General features: G+C 48.1%; 1 protein-coding gene across 1 annotated transcript in view; it reads left to right on the top strand.

Moving 5' to 3' along the window:
• The window catches only part of PTK2 (protein tyrosine kinase 2), a 150,005-nt gene that overhangs the window by 121,480 nt on the left and 9,672 nt on the right, over positions 1–18,853 (top strand). Inside the window, 4 exon segments of the mRNA XM_006878226.1 lie at positions 3,292–3,378; positions 5,641–5,778; positions 6,893–7,024; positions 14,575–14,637. Of these exon segments, the coding sequence (XP_006878288.1) occupies positions 3,292–3,378; positions 5,641–5,778; positions 6,893–7,024; positions 14,575–14,637 (420 nt within the window).

Genomic DNA, 18,853 nt, shown 5'->3' with positions numbered 1-18,853 from the left:
CCACTCTGAGTATAGGTCAGGTTCATCAAATTATAGCAATTTACCCTTGTTTCCTTGATAAAAAAAAATTTTTTTTTTTTCCTGTAATCTTCCTCTAGCCAAGTTCTGATTATCAAGCCATCAAGGCTAGGTCAAATGGGTACTGTCTGCAAGTTTGGGCATTCTTGTGCATTTCCTCTCACTCCGTATCAGCTGGATGCTTCACTCTCAGCTCTAGCCCTCTGTGGCTATGTCCTTGTCCTTGGGCTCAGGTGTCCTCAGGTCTCACCACACTATGGACCAACCAGCCCTTCCTCTGGTCTCGCTCATCTCCAGGTCGATAGGATATGGTTGAACTCAGCCCATTTCTTCATTGCTGCCTTTCCCCCTCTTCCACTCACCAGTAGACCAGTATGGTCGCCAGCCAGCTTATGTGCTTGTTTGTCAATCTGTTGTATTTTAACGGTTCTATTTGGACAACTTTTGTAAAGCTGCAGTGTAAGTTCATGGCATTGGGGCTGTCAGCATCTTTAGTTTTGAAGCACAAAGACCAGCTCTGCCTAAATGTTCACATCTGTGTATGCCTGTTTTTGTTTGTTTGTCTGAGATATTTTCAGTGTGTACTGTGAGGCTCTCCTTGGTAACTGGAGAGTGTTGTTTATAATGGGGTAGCAAACTCCAGTCAGCTGCCCGTTTTTTTGTGTGTTGCCCTTTCTGACTCCACACTACAAAGGCCGAATTGAGTCACTGGAACTGAAGAAACATGGCCGGCTAACCCTGAAACACTGACTGTCTGGCCGTTAGAGAGCAGAGTTGGCACCCATGGGTTTAAAGGTTGTTGGCAGCTGTGAAGGTTTCTCAGGTGGTACCAGTGGTATATAGGTGCTGGGTGGTTAGAAACATTTCTAAGGTTCAAGTTGGAGCTCTAAGGCTTTTGTAATGATTTGTTTAAAACAGAGGGTGTGTTCAGTGTAACTTAGAATATGAAAGGGAAAAAATTTTCCCTGCCCAGTCGAAGATTCAGAATCAGAAGCTTCATTGTACCTTTTGTCAAAAATGTCAAAAAGTATTATAAGCCCAAACTAGTTTTAAAAGTGGTATAGAGGTTTTCATCCATACTTAATGCCGGGTTTTCACCAAGTCCTTGCCCTTGAGACTGACCCACAGGCCCTGTGGGTGTGTGGAGCATCTCAGTCCACTGGAGTTTCCCAGGACTGGTCAGGACTGCAATGCAGCCTGCCTTGCCTTCTGTGTGGACGTGGAACAGCAGAAGTGGCAGGAAGATGGCTTATCAGGAATCGGAGTGGTGCCAGACTGCCTGCTCACCGCCGTCCTCACCATGTGTAAGAAGACGACATGTCCATTTACAACGAATTCCTGGACGAAGCTGTGTTCATTCTGTATGGGGAAGCAGCCTTGACTGGCAGGCACTGGGACCGTCCCCTGCCTTCCTTCCCCATTTCCTTTTCTGCTGGAAAAGAGTAGGGTTCCCTCAAGTTTTAGAAGACATTGTTGACTTATGTATCTTTCAGCCTTTATTTCAAAGAAGACCATCTTTTTCTAAGAACTTTGGAATCGTGACTCTTACAAGAAATGAGGGTGTAAGTGCTGGACGTGACTTTAGGGGCTTGTTGCTTGGCTCCGATTTAAGGGAGGAAGAAGCGGAAGCCAGACAGTCTGATTGCCTGTTCCCAGCACACCAGAAAGAACTGAGGCTGGGCCCCCTAGCTCACTAGGCGGAGAGCCTTCAGGCATCCCGGCAGCGGGCCTCTTGACAGTGGTTTCTGTTGTTTGTTGTGTTGTAACTGATGTTCTGTTGGCTTTGTAAACGTATTAGTCACCCATTTAAAGTGTGCAATCCAGTTCATAGACTTGTTTTTAGAATATTTTCATCACCCCAGAATGAAGCCCTTACCCATTAACAGGCACTTCTGGTTCGACTTCCGCTGGCAAGCACCAGTTTACTTTCTGCCTCAAGTTTGCTGTTCAGGATATTCATGTGAATGGAATCAGTCGTACAGTACGTAGCCTTCGTGTCTGGCTTCTTCACTTCATAAATGTTTTCAGGGTTCACATTGCAGTGCTTATCAGACCTTTATTCCTTCTTGTGACTGAGCTCTGTTCCATGATGTGGATATTCCGTTTAACAATATATTGATGTATCTTTGCATTGTTCCCATCTGTCGCCTATCAATGAAGAACGCTCCTGTGAGCTTCCACATACAAGTGTTTGAGTGGACATGTTTTCTTTTCTCCCAGGTATGTCTAGACGTGTCTAGGCTAGATGGCATGGTAACTGTCTGTTGAACGTGTTGAGGAACTGCCAGGCTCTCTTCACAGCCACTGCACCCTGTTGCCTTCCCACCTCCAGTGTTTGAGGGTTTCAGTCCTCCATCTCCTGGCTGACACTGTGACTGGTTTTTTGTACTTCAGTCATTGTAGTGAATGTGCTAGAAGTTCTGGTGGGGCCGTGGGTTAAGTATTGAGTTGCTAACACGAGGTCAGCAGTTTAGACCCACCAGCTGCTCCATGGAAGAACAGTTAGGCAGTCTGCTCCCATAAAGGCAGCAGCCTCAGAACCCCATAGAGCAGTTCTACTCTGCCTTGTGGGTCCTGTGACTTGGAATCAACTCAGTGGCAGGTGTTTTTTGTGAATAAATCATATCTTTCGTGGTTGTGATTTGCATTTCCTTCGTTGTTGAGCAGCTTTTCACGTGCTTGTCGGTTGTTTGAATGTCTTCTTTGGAGAAACTGTGTATTCACATCTCTTGCTCATTTCTTAATTGGGTCATTTTCTCTTTATTGTTGAGTTGCAAGAGGTTTTCAATATACACCTGGTTCACAAAGTTCTCTCCCGGTCTGTGGGGTTTCTCTGCATTCTTGCTAGTGTTCTTTGCGCAAAAGCTTGAAGTTATTCTTTAAAAAATAAGTTTTTCTTTGGTTGCTTGAGCTTCTGGTGTTATAACTAAGAGACCATTGCCAAGTCCAAGGTCATGGAAGACTGCTCCTGGTTGGTGTTCATGCTCTGACACTTAGGGCTATGGCCCACATCGAGGTCACGGTGTGTGCTGTGAGGAGCAACTGGGTGTTTTTGCACATGGAGGTCCAGGTGTCCAGCACCTTGTGTTGAGACCACGATTTGTTCCTCATTGAGCTACCGTGACATCCTTGTTGAAATTAACACCTTCAGTGTTCTTTCAGCTAAGCTGTGCTTCAGAAATACCTCTTTCCAGTCTGTTCCATAAAGTGTAAATTTGTGAACACAGTCCAAGTGTTGTGTTCATCATATGCACTCTGTTCATCTGTTCACAGCCCAGCAGACCTGGCTACCCCAGTCCGAGGTCCAGCGAAGGGTTCTACCCCAGCCCCCAGCATGTCATGCTGAGTAACCATTTCCAGGTAGGACACTTGCTGCAGGGGCTCCTGGGGTGGAGGGACTCACTGTTGCCAACTTTACTGTGTTCTTGCAAGTGTGCTTGAGTAAGCAAAATGCAGAAAGTCTTGAGTGGGTGTTGTCATGATGTCACCACTCCAAGGACTTGAATTGGACACTCCTGCAGTTGGGGCAGGTGCCCCGTCTCTCCTGCCTGCTGTGGTAAGGTGCACGGTGAAGCCGATGAGTCTGTCCTACTAGAGCTAACACCAATCCAGATTGCTTTTCTGGAAGACCGCCATAGAATTCACAATTACCTTCACAGAACCAGATGCAAGTCCCTGTGGGCAAGTGTGGAGGAAGGGACCGATACAGGTTACAAAAGGTGACAGGTGAAGAAAAGGTCACAGCGGTGTCGGGCTCTGCATTGGCTGTGTTTGTATTGAGAATGACAGCATGTAGCTCTCACTTTTGACAAATGCTTCCACCCGTGTGTCCCGGACCCCCAGCACTACATAGAGCACCCCTGTGCCCACCCTCCAGCAAGTCTGAGTCCCATCTACGGCTGAGATGTGTCTGGGGGAGTTCTGTGCCTTCTGCCTTCAGCTTCTCCCCTCGTCTGGCTGCTGAGAGACGTGTCGCATTGTCTGACAAAGCCACATCTGGGTTACCTGAAAGACTGCTTTAGTTCGTTTTGAAGAAGCTGAGCAGAGAGGTCTGTGGAAGAGTTCTCAGTAGAGAGAGTCATGCTGCCGTTTGTGCTTTTGCAAGGCCTTGTCTGCTATACCAGGGCTTCTGAAAGGGCTTTGTAGCAGGTTGGCAGTGCTTGATGTGGTCTCCAGCCTATCAAAGGGGAGTACAATGACGAGGCCCTGGAGGTCCAGGAAGGCAGAGCTCAGTGGTGCGGGGTTGTCAGCACGAATATGGCGATACCAGTCTCCTGAGGTCAGCCATGAACAGAGACAAGGCTTCTGCTGGGTTCTGTGAGCACCTGCCCACCCATGCTGCAGTGTGGCCCCTGAGAGCAGGGGCAGCAAGTGAAGACAAGTGTCCTTGTGAGTCAGCCCAGATGCTGCCAGAGCTCTCTTCATATCCATTTGTGTTCTTTTTAGCCTAAAATGCCTGTTTGATTCTTTCACGTGATTGGTGTTATTTCAAAAACTTTCATGAATCATTTGAAACCTCTGGTGACAATTCCAAACAGTTCTCTAGTAATTCTATGTCTCTTCTTACCACAAATAAGATAGAGTGGTTTGTATTTTATTTTGAATTATGAAAATGTCGTTATAAAAGTGCCATCAAGTCAATTTCAACTCATAGAGAAGCTGTATCGGGTTTCCTAGGAGCAGCTGATGTGTTTGAACCACCAACCTTGTGGTTCACAGTCCAGTACTTATCCTACAGCGCCACACCAGGACTCCATGTGAAGATAATTTCCATTCAGATAAATAATGAGCCCTGTCTGTGTGCTGTATTTGGAAGCATGTTAACTTCATGCAGTCTGTGTAGAAACCTGGCATGAACCAGTGCCCAGAGACATAACCCCACAGAGCTTTGTTGAAGGGTTCCTAGATAAGTGTTAAAGCCGTTTTGGAACCCGAGTTTCAATTTGCTATATCTCATAGAAACACTGCCTGAGTGACCTGGAGAGGCAGGGCCAGTCTGATGAGCTTCAGAGACAAGTGCAGGTTTTGCCCTCTCTGTTGACGGGCGAGGTGGGGTGGCAGTGTGGGGTCCTATAAAGACACCTCTCATTCCTTCACACCAGGACCCCTTGGACGTCTTATGAGACCATGTCAGCCCCTGGTTTGGTGGGGGGTGGTGAGTAGTTGAGAGCAAAAAGGTTGAGTCACCTTTGTGGTCTCCTGTGGACCACCCACGGTGACCTTTTCCCCCTTGTGGTGAGTGAGTGTTACAGTTCACTGTGGTTTCCTTGTGAGGCCTCGTGGTCCATGGTGCCTATCACAGTTGCTGCTTCACCTTACACTTACGTGGGTCCAAAACCCAGCACCCATCTCGCTGGGGTAAAATCAAGGGATCGAGACCACTGGAGCTTCAGATCCAGCATCATAGCACCTCCCTCGTGTCTCTCCTCTTCCTCAAGCCCCTGTGATCACTCAGGGTCAGCTCCCATCTCTGGTCCTTAACTTGCATCTGTAAATCCCCTTCTGCCACAGCGGTTCCGGGGTCAGAACACACATGGAGGTCTGCCTGCCACGTTAGTCTCAGTTGTTCCCATGTGTAGACACATTCCTGTCACAGCTTCACAGCCCCTACCTCATCTGCAGGTCTCTGGCTACCCTGGCTCCCATGGGATCACAGCCATGGCTGGCAGCATCTACCCAGGCCAGAGCTCCCTGCTGGACCAGCCCGACTCGTGGAACCACAGACCTCAGGAGATGTCCCTGTGGCAGCCCAGCGTGGAGGTACGTTGGTGTTTTCTGGCTTCAGTCTGCTGACTGGTCATACTTGGCCCACGGTATCTTTTATTTCTAAAATCCTACAGTTTAACTTGATTTTGATGACCTAAAGCTCAGATCAAGAAACCCCACCTACTCGGTGCTTTCTGGTTCCGTGAATGTTTTTCCTGAGAGAAATACCCCAGGAGAGGTACTCAGATCATGAACCCGTAAGGCAGAGCCATAAGGTGAACACAGTGGGTGTCTCTCTGAGGCCCAGGAAGGCCCATGGGATGCTTGCAAAGTGTTTGCACATTTCCCTGGTGACGCCAGAAGGTCGTCAGCCACTCCCAGACAATTGGGAGTCCCTCCCGGAACTCAAAGCCTCTGTAGCCATTAGCTTGTTCCTTCAGGCGTCTGAGTTTATTGACCACTTAAGATTCTACGGTATGTCCGTGTCATATCGGAATCGTCTGCTAGTCTTTTACTTCAAGGTTCTTCTGAATTTTTCATCTTAAAGATAGTGCTTTTTTTTTGCACATGTCTCTGATTGTTTTTGTGACGTCGTTAACGTGAATATGTGAGCCCCATGGTCATGCACTCTTTAAAAACTGTCCCGACCCTAACAAACAGACCTGCTGCATTCTCTTGGTTCCAACTCATAGTGACCCTGTGGAATGGAGCTAGCTGCTCCTGAGGATTTCTGACACTAGCTGTTTGCGGTAGCAGCCAGCCTCGTGTTTCTCCTGTAGAGTGGTGGGTTTGAACTGCCGACCTTGGAGTTAGCAGCCCAGTACTTATCCCACAGTGCCACCAGGGCTCCTTTAAAATTGCTCAGCATGTTATAAATTGCAATCCCTGAACAGTCATTTCCCCCCCCCCCGGCAAATGTTTGTTGTTATAGTTGTTAAGTGTCACTGAGTCGGTTGTGACTCTCAGCCACCTTGACTAGGGTTTCTGAAGAGCTGCTCTGGTGGATCTGAGCTGCCAGCCTTGTGGTTAGCCATCCAGTGCTGATCCTACAACACATACACACCCAGTTCCTGCCATTCCTGCTCATCTCATCAGTGTTCTGAACGACCCTTGGTACATCATGAACCGGCTCCTGACATTGGATATGTTGTCTGCTCTCTTCTTGTAGGACTCTGCAGCCTTGGACATGCGGGGGATCGGGCAGGTGCTCCCAGCCCACTTGATGGAAGAGCGGCTGATCCGGCAGCAACAGGAAATGGAAGAAGACCAGCGCTGGCTGGAGAAAGAGGAGCGATTCCTGGTGAGTAGTCAGCCGCAGAATGTGTCTCCGTCGGAAGCCTTGTCCTCAGCTCCTGTAAGGGGGTGGGTGTCCACACACACGTGGGCAGGTGCCATGCTCTGCTCCTTCCATTTCCCACACCCTTCCTGACAGAAGCCCTCGCACATTGCCAATGATGGCAGGAGTTGGTTCTCTCCAAGGCTACAACACTTCGTGCTTCTCCCACACCTTAAGACTGGCAGCATTGGTTGATGGTGCCGTCGAGTGTAGAGGATTTCCAAGGCTATAAATCTGTGCAGGAGCAGAAGGCCTCACCTCTCTCCTGTGGAGTGGCTATTGGGCTCAAACCACTGACCCTGTGCTTAGCAGTCCAGTGCTTATCCAACAGAGCCACCCTGTCCCATTGAATACTACAGGTCATATGAAAAACCGCCCCGCGTAGTTCCGTCCCATACTGGGCATTGAGAGCAGTGACCTTGGGCACGATCTGCTCATTTACACGGCAGGGCTAGGTTGTGGCCTGAAAGAAGTAGCTTTTCCTGTGTTCTTTCTCGCACTTAACTTGAAAAACCAGAATAGAGGCTACGTTCAGACGCTGTCAGCCTTCCATGCTCAGCTTCTTCAGAGATGCAGATAAGTTGCTGTCTGGTAGTGAGCAGTTGGATTAAATGGTGGGTAGGTGTTGGTGCCCTGGAAATAGGATTGCTCACGTACACAACCACACTGTCACCACTTAGGCAGAGTGTCCTCAGGTGATTGGTTCCACAACCCCCTGGACACTAAAGTCCAAGGACCCTTCAAGTCTCTTCTGTAAACAGTGTAGCTTTTGCTTAGAACCTACACACACCCTCCTGCGTACACAACGGCATCTCATTGCTTATGATTAAGACAGTGGAAATGCAAATAGCACAGTATTCTAGTTAAGTGCTGTTACAGACGTTCTGACTCATAGGGTCTCCAAGGAGCAACTTGTGGGTTTAAACCACTGAGTTTCCAGTTAACAGTCTCCTGCTTATCCTACAGACTCCTGGTGTGATGCTGTAGGATAAGCACAGGACTGCCAGGTTGGTTTGAACCACAAGGTTGGTGGTTCAAACTCACAGTTGCTCCTTAGAAACCCTACCACTGGGTTGTTATGAGTCAGAACTGATTCTATGGCACTTAACAACAAACTTATCCTACAGCTCCACACTGGTGGTGGTGGTGGCTGTGTGCCATTGAGTTCAGGTCCAAGGAGCAGCTCGTGGCTGTGTGCCATTGAGTTCAGGTCCAAGGAGCAGCTCGTGTTTCCAAGGAGCAGCTCGTGTACCCACACTGTGGCAAACAGATATAAATCCAGATCCAGAGCCTGGGCGAGCTGTATGGGCTCCTGAGCCTCTGTGTCTTGTTATGGAGGTGTAGTCTATGAACTCGGACTCCAATCCCCCCGCACCCCACAAAGTACCCCTCCTTTTAAACTCTCAGGTGGGGTCCAGGGACCACCACAACTACCAGATGCTTGGGTCCTACAGGACGCTTCAAGGGTTTAGGGTTACTTCCCAACAATCCGGGACAAAGTCGTTCTGCATCCCACAGCAGCCACGCCGCCCTTTCACCACATGTTAGAACGGTTCGCCCTTCATTTTAGGTTCTTTCCAGGTTTTGCATTTACATGTAAGCTGTAACTCACAAGGCCACTGGTGTGACTGTTTGCTTCTCTGACTTAGTTCTCTGCATGAGTATCTGAGAATCTGGGAGTGGTGTTCTTGGCTCAGGGCTTTTGTGTGACTACAGCGTGTCTACAGCGTGCCTTTCAGGGGCTCCTTGTTAGCTTCAGCAGCAGCTGCAGGCCTCCTTCCCAAATGTGTCTGGGCTGTGGGTGCGAAACACCTTCTCTTGGTCAGCAACTGCTTCAGCGCCCCTTGGGGCCAGAGAAGAAGTGTTTTAGCGCCTGAGGTGAGCTGACTAGAGCTGTGGGTGCTGACTGGCTGTTGTGTTGGCAAGTCTGCTCCAGGAACACCACTGTTTGTCCCTACTCTGGCACCTCATGGCTTTCGATCCACTTACTCAGCTGCTTCGTGCTCTGCGTGTCCACACTGGCATTCTGTGTGCAGTGCAGTTGACCTCTGACTACCACTCGATGCTGGTGCCGAAGCTCAGAGCAGCCAGCCCGAGCAGTCCTTGGGGCCTCACAGCTGAGGCCCTGTTGACATCAAGCCTGAAAGGGTGAATTTCCAGACTCCGGAAATACATTCCAGACCAAGGGAGCAGAGGGGGTCATGACGTGGGGTCGTGGGCTGTTGGACAAAGTTCATGGAGCTGCTGCTGACCGTCAGCTTGTCAGGGGGAAGAGGGGAATGATTCAAGCACCCCCAGTGTCTGAGTGATTCATACCTAGAGATAAGTGTCTGTACTGCCAGCGGGTCAGATACATACAGTGAACTGTATATATCTTGATTTTAGAGTTTTGTAAGTGTTGGCCTGTCTAAGCCATAATACCCATCAAGACCTCCAAATACGAGGAGGCTTCAAAAAGTTCATGGGAAAAACCAGTGAAAAGATACTGGAATTTTCCCACCAACTTTTGAAGCCCCTCATAGTTTCTTTGCTTAGTCATCCCCCAGCCCCGCAGCAACCCCTGCTAGCATTTCTAGCCCCGTTCTTGAATATCCTGCGCATCGACTCGTCCAGCATGTCCTGTCTGGTACCTGGCTTCATGCTTTCGGTCTGTTGCTCAGGGCTGTTCACAAGTCCACACACTCCACTCCTGGGGCCGCATGACAGTGAGTCGCAGAGGACTCGTGTCCTGTGTGAAGTGCCTCTCCATGTCTCACTTGTTTTATGTGTTGTTTATGTCTTTATATATTCTAGAACTAAATCTCTTGTCCTACGTGGGTGTGGGGTGGAGAGCTACACCCAGGAGAGCGCAGACCCCTTCTCTGATGCCCTGTCTGAGTGAAGTCCCTGCTGTTACGTGCTCCCTTGCTCAGGGACCGGTCTGTGAGAGTGCCAGCAGCCTACATTAGACTCATCTCCCGGGGACTCACCATGTGTGCACAGTGACTTCTAACGTGGCACTGTGCTAAAACAGGATCTTAATCTGAAAACCAGAAGGTCCTAGCAAGAGAAAGCCTGCTTTGTGTTGAGAGAAAGGAAGCAAATCCTTGGGCATTCCCATCTGAGTGGGAGATGTACAAGCGCCAGACACTTGGAAGGTACCATGGCAGGACAGTCAGTCAGAGCCAGGGTTGTTGGCTCTCCTCTGCTGCTGAGAAAGGTCATTATCTCTCCTGTCTTTAGTCCTTGTAGCAAATGCCTACTTGAGACCAGGCTGGCAGAACAAGGAAAAAAGGGACTTTGAGTAAAAAGTCTTGAGTTTGAGTTCTTCTAGAGTGGTCACAACTAGAGAGTATGTTGTTTCCTCAGAGCTAGGGAATTGCCTCTGGCTGTCCCGTGCTGCCAGGGATTTATTCTCTCAGTACGCGAGCTAGAAGTCTGGGTTCCCAGCACCAGCTGTCAGGGAAGGCTTTGTGTGTTGGCTCACTGTTAGGAGGAAGGCCCATGTCTCTTTCCTCGGAGATCTCCATCTCCCTGGCTCTAGGAGGGTTCTCAGGGCAGAGCCAAAGGACGCATCTCACTCTCGGGTCCTCTTACACTGTAAATCTTTGTTGTGGTAGAATCCAACTCATAGCAACCCTGTATAGGGGTTCTGAGGAGCAGCTGGTAGGTTTGAACTGCCAGCCTTGTGATTAGCAGTCCAGTGCTGATTCTACAGTGTCACACCAGGAGTCCTTACAGGAGCAGACAGCAGAGAGACTGGTGGGTTTGAACCGTCAACCTTGTGGCCAGCAGTCCGGTGCTGATCCTGCAGTACTACCATCGCTCCTCCTCGTGTCAGTCGTAGCGACGAGGATTTCCCACACCTCGGTCAGTACATCAGATCACACGTGCTCTAGGGAACACAGTCTAGTCCATAGCACTGAGGTAGCCAGGAACTGGGAACAGCCCACCTACCCATGAACATCCATGCCGTGGGGCTCTGAGCAGCACCCAAGTCGTTTCCAACTCACTGTGATCCTGTGTCTGTAAAGGGTTTCCCAAGGAGCAGCTGATGGATTTCAGCTGCCAACCTTGAGATGAGCAGTTCAGTGCTTATCTGACAGCATCAGGTCAGGACTCTTAAAACAACAATAACTAGGACCAAGTATTACTCCATGCAACCCCAGGGACCAGAGGAATGAGAAGGTGTGCGTGATGCCCAACACTGTCTGGGCCATCCTTAACCAGTGATGGCAGGGCAGGCTTTAGGCCGTACTGGGTTCCTGTAGGTACACGGAGCCTTGCTGGGTTCTTACCTGGTCATGCACATACATGGTAAAGCCTGCATAAGGCAGAAATCTGCCTGAGAAGGAAAACGCTAACACTTCCCACCAATCTGTATGCTCCATCCTCCCTGTCCAGCGGGCAAACCAGGGAGCCCCGCTGAGCAAGAGCTTTCACAGGTCCCATTGCAGAATGCGTTGTTGCAGTGTTGTTTAAGGTTTATGTGCGTTGTCATGGACAGTAAATTTAACCTGCTTACCTGAGCAACAAAAAATCAGGTTGCCCCAAACTACTTTTTTTTTTTAACAGTACTTTGGGTGGAAGTTTACAGAACGCATTAGTTTTCCATTCAACAATTTATATACATTTTGCTTCGTGTTTGTTCGTTGTAACCCCTCCCCCCCCAATGTGACAGTCGTCTTTCCACTTTGCCCTGGCTTCCTGTTTCCATTTGGCCATCTTTCCTGCCCCTGAACTCTTGATTTTGAGCCCTTTTGGTTTGTGGTTGATGGTAGTGAGGAGTATCCTCAAACATTTTTTGGCTGTGATCCATTTGTACAAGATTTTATAAGTAAATTGCCTCATTTTATCTGTAACTCACCATCTTCAGACCTGGAGCGTTCTGTAAGGAGGACGGGACTCCATGTCTGCAGTTGCAGAAGCGAGACTAGACTCTGCTCTTGCTGCCAGACTGCTCCCGTAGCTGTTGAATGCCATGTGGCGTCCACCTTCATCCACACAGGCCTCCTGTGGGGCTGAGGGGAGAATCCCCAGAGCGTCAGTCCATTCACAGAACACTTTCTGTAGAGAGGATTTTCTTATCTTAATTAGGAACACGTGGCATAGGAGATTATTGTGCGCAAAGAAATACAAATAAACCATTTCATGTCATTTTTATGGCAATAAAAGATAATTCAAGTCTATGAGGGGGTTTCAAAAAAGCTCGTGGAAACATGGAATTAAAAGAGCACAACTTCATTCTATTTTATTTAAACTTTTTGTTGTGGACTGGGTGAAGGTTTCTACCCGACATCCACAGATGTTTTGTTTCTCCTAACTGACCATAGCCCCTCACAGTACCATCAGTTACCCAGCTTGCTTCGTGTCGTCCTGTTTTCTGTCCTTGGGTAAATGTTGCCCTTTTGATTTCAGATAGTTGGATATTCTGAGGAGTGCATACCTCACTAGAGGTCATGTTCCCCTCAGAGACCTGCTTCTTGTTTGACTGGAAAGTGATGGACCACCTGCAGGGGTCTAGTGGCTATGGTCTCTGTCCAGAAAGAAAGCCTGGTCCTCTTGTATGATTTTGAGTTTCGTCCCACGTTTATCTTATACTCTCTCCAGAACCTTCTAATGTGATGCCTTCCAGGGCAGTTAAAGTTGGTCCGTGACCCCTTTGAAGCCTCCCTAATGGGTGTGGTGCTGTAGGCAAGGTCGGTTTGCATCACAAGATGGCCAGTTCAAGCTCACCAGCCACTCCTAGGAAACCCTATACAGGGTTGTTGTGGATCAGAAATGATTCGATGCCACTTAGCAACACCAGCAGTGTATGTGAACCACAGCCAGTGGGCCGCTCATTTGTTGAAGTTCGCACACTGGTTCCGAGCGCCGGTGGCCTTCCCTGTGTTCCGAAGCCATGTGTTCCCTCGTCTGTAGTAGCTCTTGTAACTTGCTTTTCACACACGTGTTCCTCCAGTAAACATGGGCTGCTCTAGGTGCTCACGACGCACTACCACAAGCGTCGTTAATCTGTGTGATAACCCATTGAGGGAGAAAGCTCTCCTTCAGTCTGCAAAGTCCTTCATGACCCTGGGGTTGTGTTCTGGGACGCATGTGCCTGAACTCCGCAGACGTTTTCTCAGAACCTGCTGTTTTGGGGGCTTCATCTTAACTGCACCTCAGCTGGCGGGTGCCCATGAACTACACAAAGCTGTTGGCTCTGTTCAGAAACCAACAGGACCCCGCATCCCTGGTGTGAGCCTGGGGAGGGGCCCACTGACCTGTCTCCCTAAGTCTGACTCCCTCTGTGTGGGTGCGGGTGTAGGACCTCTGCCATGAGAAATGCATGTTGTAATGACTGTTCCCGTAAGTATGGTCATGTGTTGTCCTCCAGAGCTGTCCACTTCCTTAAACTGTCCCTGCTCTCAGAGTGCCTCTGGTATTAGACAGGTTTTCAGGAATCATCTAGACTCGGACATAACCAGAGACAGCACACAAGTCACCCTGAGGGGACACAGTGGCTCTTACCCAGGCCCTACAGAGGAAGTCTCTCCTTAACCTGATCTCCTGGGCTGGTCTCCAGTCCTCAGTACCTGCCCAGGTCAAGTACAGCGCCCGAGAGGGCATCATCTCAGAGCACGAAGCTTTTCCCTGTCATCTTACCATTGTTTGCGTGCTTGCTCAGCTTCCCACAGCAGCCTGGCCCCCGGTACTGAGCTCATGGCCACATGCTTCACAGAGGTGGACAGGAAGTCAAGGCCTTGAATTGCAAGATGAGGGATTTGAATTTGTTTCACTGACACTGAGAAGAAACCTCCAGGACTTGGCCTGAGAGGAAAGAGTGCAAACCCTGCACTTGCTTGCGTTGGCCTGTGTCCGAGGCCAAGGGGCCAGTGAGGAAGCTGGTCTGTGGGAGAGTGTGGGGGCCTCCACGGTGGGCCTAGAATGGAGGGGGAGAGGCACCCATCAACACCTTTCTGGGGGCACAGGAAGTGAAGGGTCTGGCTGTGTGTCTGGTGGAAGAGGTGGAGGCTGCAGACCCAGTCAGGTGATGCCTGGATCAGGTGATGACTGGATCGGGTTATGCCATTGGAGGGTTGTGGCTGTAGGCGAGCAGACAGTAAGTGGGGGGAGCCAGGACTGTGGGCATAGATTCTGGGGTGGCTTCACGGAGTGTTTTTAGTAGAGAACGCTGTCCTGGGCAGCTCCACCTCTAACAACGTCATGCCACTCACTGTACTTTGGTGTTAGCAAAGTGTGCCATCTCTCATCTGAAACCAGATTCCTCAGTTTGGCGTCTGGCTTGTAGAAGTCAGGGCGGAGGGCCTTGGCTTTGGAGAGGCAACAGTGCTCCGAACGTGTTTCCACATGGGCTGGGGGCTCTCTCCAGAAAGAGCTGACCCTATGTGTGGGATAGGGGTCTTTGGAAGGGTTTTCCCCGGGCCGGGGCCTAGGACTGAGTCTGAAATGCTCCCACTCGCAAGTCTGTACGTCAGAAGGTTCTGTAGTCTCAGACCAATCTAAAACTCCTGTGTGCTTTCCTCCCACAGAAGCCGGATGTGAGGCTCTCCCGGGGCAGCATGGACAGGGAGGACGGAGGTCTCCAGGGCCCGGTGAGCAGCATCTCGATTTGATTTCAGATTCTTGTGTGTGTAGCCGTGGTGTGCTTACTAATCTCTGTCATGTGGACTGGAATCCCCTGAGTGAATGGAACGACACACTGCACAGCCCAGAACGCTTGGTCTGCCGGCCCGATGTGGTCTGCGTGCTAGCTGTCCACACACACACACACAAGGTGCCTGCCATTACACATTGTTGTTGCTGATAAACGTTTCAGGTCATATCAGACTTGTTAAGTAGGATTGCTTTTCTTCTGGGTGCTGTGAGGGGAAATGTCTGGAATTTTCTTTCCTTTTTTTTATTTTTTCAGTTGTGTTTGTTGTTGTTGAGAAAAATATACAGGAAAATGTTCACTAGTTCAGCAAACTTTTAGTGACACTGATGATATCCTTCGCGTTGTGCCTGCATTCTCTCCCTCGTTTTAGAAGTTGTTCCTCCCACATCCGCACACACTCACTACCTCTGAGAGTCCCTGATAGTTCCGCGGCCTGCTAACCCTACAGAGGGTCATTATGAGTCACAACCTACTTGATGGCACTGATAGGAACAAATACTTGGAACAGCCCTAATGCACAGTGGTAAGCACTCAGCTCCTAAGCCAAAGGTGTTCTGGGCCTGTAAAGACTGACAGCCCAGAATCCCTGTCGGGCGGTTCTGCACTTCTTCGTCAGGTTGCTGCGAGTCAGAATTGGACTCAACAGCAACAGACAGGAGTTACAAACCCTGTATCCGTCCTTGAGGGAGACTAGTTCCAGTTCGTAGAGTCTCCATGCTCAGCTGTGTGAATAAAACAAGTGCCTGTGTGCTCTGAGCACGTGAAGACGTTCTTGGTCAGAAACAAGTGGGTCAGCAAGAAGCTTAGGTGTGGACTCGATCACAAATGTCAATACCTAGCTAATGGAAAACCAATGCTATTTGGGTTTTGTAAACAATGTACAAGTTGAGGACATGAGTGTTCTGTGGCAGCTCATGTTCACAGCCACCACTCGTCTGTCAGTTTGCCTCCTTTGTGTGTTGCTAGAAGCTTGGCCACAGGTATTTGAAACCCCAGCAGGGTCACTTATGGTGGACAGGTTTCAGCTGAGCTTCCAGACTATACGCCAGACCAGGAAGGAGGAGAGGCAACGGCTTCTGAATGGTTGTTGTTGTTGTTGTTAGGTGCCACTGAGTCGATACCAACTCATAGCAACTCTACACACACAACAGAACGAAACACTGCCCCGCCCTGGGCCGACCACACAATTGTTGCCATATCATCAGTCAAAACCAGGCCAGGGCAGACTGTGGACAGACCATCAACTGCTCATATGCAAGTTCAGACTGAAACTGGACAAAATGAAAACAAGCCCATGCGAGCCCCAATATGACCTTGACTCTAAAGTCCCACGTGACTGTGAATGAAGCACTACAAACCCTGTGACTAGCAGCAGAAAGTTTTCTCAGGTAAAGTCCCTCCGGTTGGAAGACGCTCAGAGGACAGCTGGAGGAAAGGCGGCCTTCTCAGTGTAGAGTTGACCGTGATGACACAGTAGAGTAAAGCTTTCAGGACCTTTATTTGCTTATGGGGGACACGACTCAAAATGAGGCGAAACAGCTGCAAATATACATTAATAATCAGAACATGGAATTTACAAAATGTCAATCAACTGGTTTGATGGCTGGATGACCAGAACTTGACCTATTGTTGTTGTTAAGTGCCATCGAGTCAATTCCGACCCATAGCGACCTTGTACAGGGTTTCCAAGGCTGTAAATCTTGATGGGAGTAGAAAGTCTCATCTTTCTCCCACAAAGTGCCTGGTGGTTTCGAACAGCTGACCTTCCGGTTCACAGCCCGATTCGTAACCACTAACACATTAAAGTGTAACTTGACTAGAGAAAGATACAGAAAATTTTTATAAAGGAAACAAGTGTAAATTACTACAATTTGATGAACTTGACCTACACTTATGGATGTAGTAACCCAAAATACCAACTGAGAGGAAGGAATCTTCACATCAAGGATCATTCCCATCTCTGTACACAGGGTTGATGCCTAAAATGGGGAGAAAGCGATTGGCTTACAAGTTTTCAAGGAGTTTAGTTTCAGAGTGTGTGGGGCAGGGTAGAATCCCCATTGACTAGTACTCATCTTGTTTAGACAGGTCTGTTAAAAGGAAATAGGGATAAGATTCTTATGATTCCATAGTAATTGTTATCATGACTAATTGTAGTTGTCTCACTGTTACAGTAGAAGTTTTGTAACAAAAAGGGGGGAGTAGTTAATCTCAAGCGTGGCAATGATAGTGAGGTTGGCCTAGGATCCGGCAATGTTAAGTTCTGCTGTGTATAAGGTCGTTATGAGTCGGTACCAACCCGATGGCACAGAGCAACAACAAGTTAATATTACAGTCCAAGGATCCTAGGACCATCAAGGGGAGAAGAGCATGAGTGGAATAGGGACCCTCACTAAAGAAGCAGCAATACCAGAGATGGAGGCAGAGATGAGGGCATGGAGAGAGGGAGCAGCTGAAGACTCTAGGCTCATGGAAGGAGAAAGGCTGTGTGCTGGCAGCCAGGAGGCAGGCTTGCAGAATGTGTGCCCTTTGATTGCTTAAATGATTCTATATTCCTTAGTGTTTTTGTGTACATAAAAAAAACCAGAAAGAATAGAAACAAATACTGTTGCATGGCTTACTATCCCAGGAATGACAAATTGAATACGAATGGTGTTTCATGCATCGTCAAAAAGGACATATCCAGATCAGTCATGAGGTACAATGCTGTAAGTGATAGGATAATAGCCATGCACCTACAGGGAAGACCAGTTAATTACCACTATTATTCAAAGTTACACACCAACCACTAAAGCTAGTGATGATGAAATTGAATTCTACCAACTTCTTCAATCTGAAATTGAGCAAACATGTAATCAAGTTGTAATTACTTGTGCTTGGAATGTGACGATTGGAAACCAAGAGGAAGGATCTGTAGTTGGAAAATCGGGTCTTGGTGATAGAAATGATGCTGGAGATTGCATGAATGGAATGTTAGAAGACCAACGATTTCGTCATTGCAAATACCGTTTTTAAACAATATAAAAGGTGACTGGACCTCACCAGATGGGATAAACAGGAACCAAATTGACTGCATCTGTGGGAAGAGATGGTAGAAAAGCTCAATCTCATCAGCCAAAGAAATGCCGTAACCAACTATGGAACAAAAGATCATCAATTAGTCATATGCAAGTTTAGGCTGAAGCTGAAGAAAATTTAAGTCCATGAGAGTCAAAATACAACCTTGAGCATATCCCACCTGAATTTAGAGACTATTTCAAGAACAAATTTGGTGCATTAGACACTAATGACTCAAGACCAGAAGAGTTGTACTATAACATCAAGAACATCATTTGGGAAGAAAGTAAAAGGCCATTATAAAGACAGGAAAGCAAGAAAAGGCTAAAATGGATGTGAGAAGAGACTCTGAAACTTGGTCTCCAGCGTAGAGATTCTAAAGTGAATGGAAGAAATGAAGTAAAAGAGCTGAAGGAGATCATTTCAAAGGCAGCTCAAGAAGATAGTTGACAAGTATTATGATCAAATGTGCTAAGACTTGAGTTAGAAAGTCAGAAGGGAAGAATATACTCAGCATTTCTCAAGCTGAAAGAACTGAAGAAAAAATTGAAGCCTTGAGTTGCAATAGTGAAGGATTCTATAGCAAAATACTGAATGATGTAGAAAGCATCCAAAGAAGATGGAAGATATACACAGTCAGTATACCAAAAGAAATGGTCAACATTCATCCATTTCAAGAGATAGCATCAGGTGAAGAACCAGTGATATTAAGGGAAGACATTCATGCCGCACTGAATGCATTGACGAGAAACAGCTCAGGAACTCACAGAATACTGATGGAGCACTGGGGGCACTTACTTAGTCATCTATGACGGGAAATCTGGAAACCAGCTACCTGCCCAACCAACAGGAAGAAATTCATATTTGTGTCCATTCTAAAGACAGGTAACTCAATAAAATGTGGAATCATGTAACAATACTGTTAATATCACAGGCAAATAAAATTTTGCTGAAGATAATTCAAAAAATGGCTGCAAGAAGACATTGACAAGGAACTGCCAGAAATTCCAGTCAGATTCGGAAGAGGATGTAGGGAGAACAAGGGATATCCTTGCTGCTGTCAGAAGGATCTTGGCTGAAAGCAGAGAATGCCAGAA

Source organism: Chrysochloris asiatica, unplaced genomic scaffold (genome assembly GCF_000296735.1).
Source record: "Chrysochloris asiatica unplaced genomic scaffold, ChrAsi1.0 scaffold00001, whole genome shotgun sequence".
Classification (NCBI taxonomy): domain Eukaryota; kingdom Metazoa; phylum Chordata; class Mammalia; order Afrosoricida; family Chrysochloridae; genus Chrysochloris; species Chrysochloris asiatica.
The sequence above is the reverse complement of the archived record's forward strand: the minus strand, read 5'-3'. Positions and strand labels throughout refer to the sequence as shown.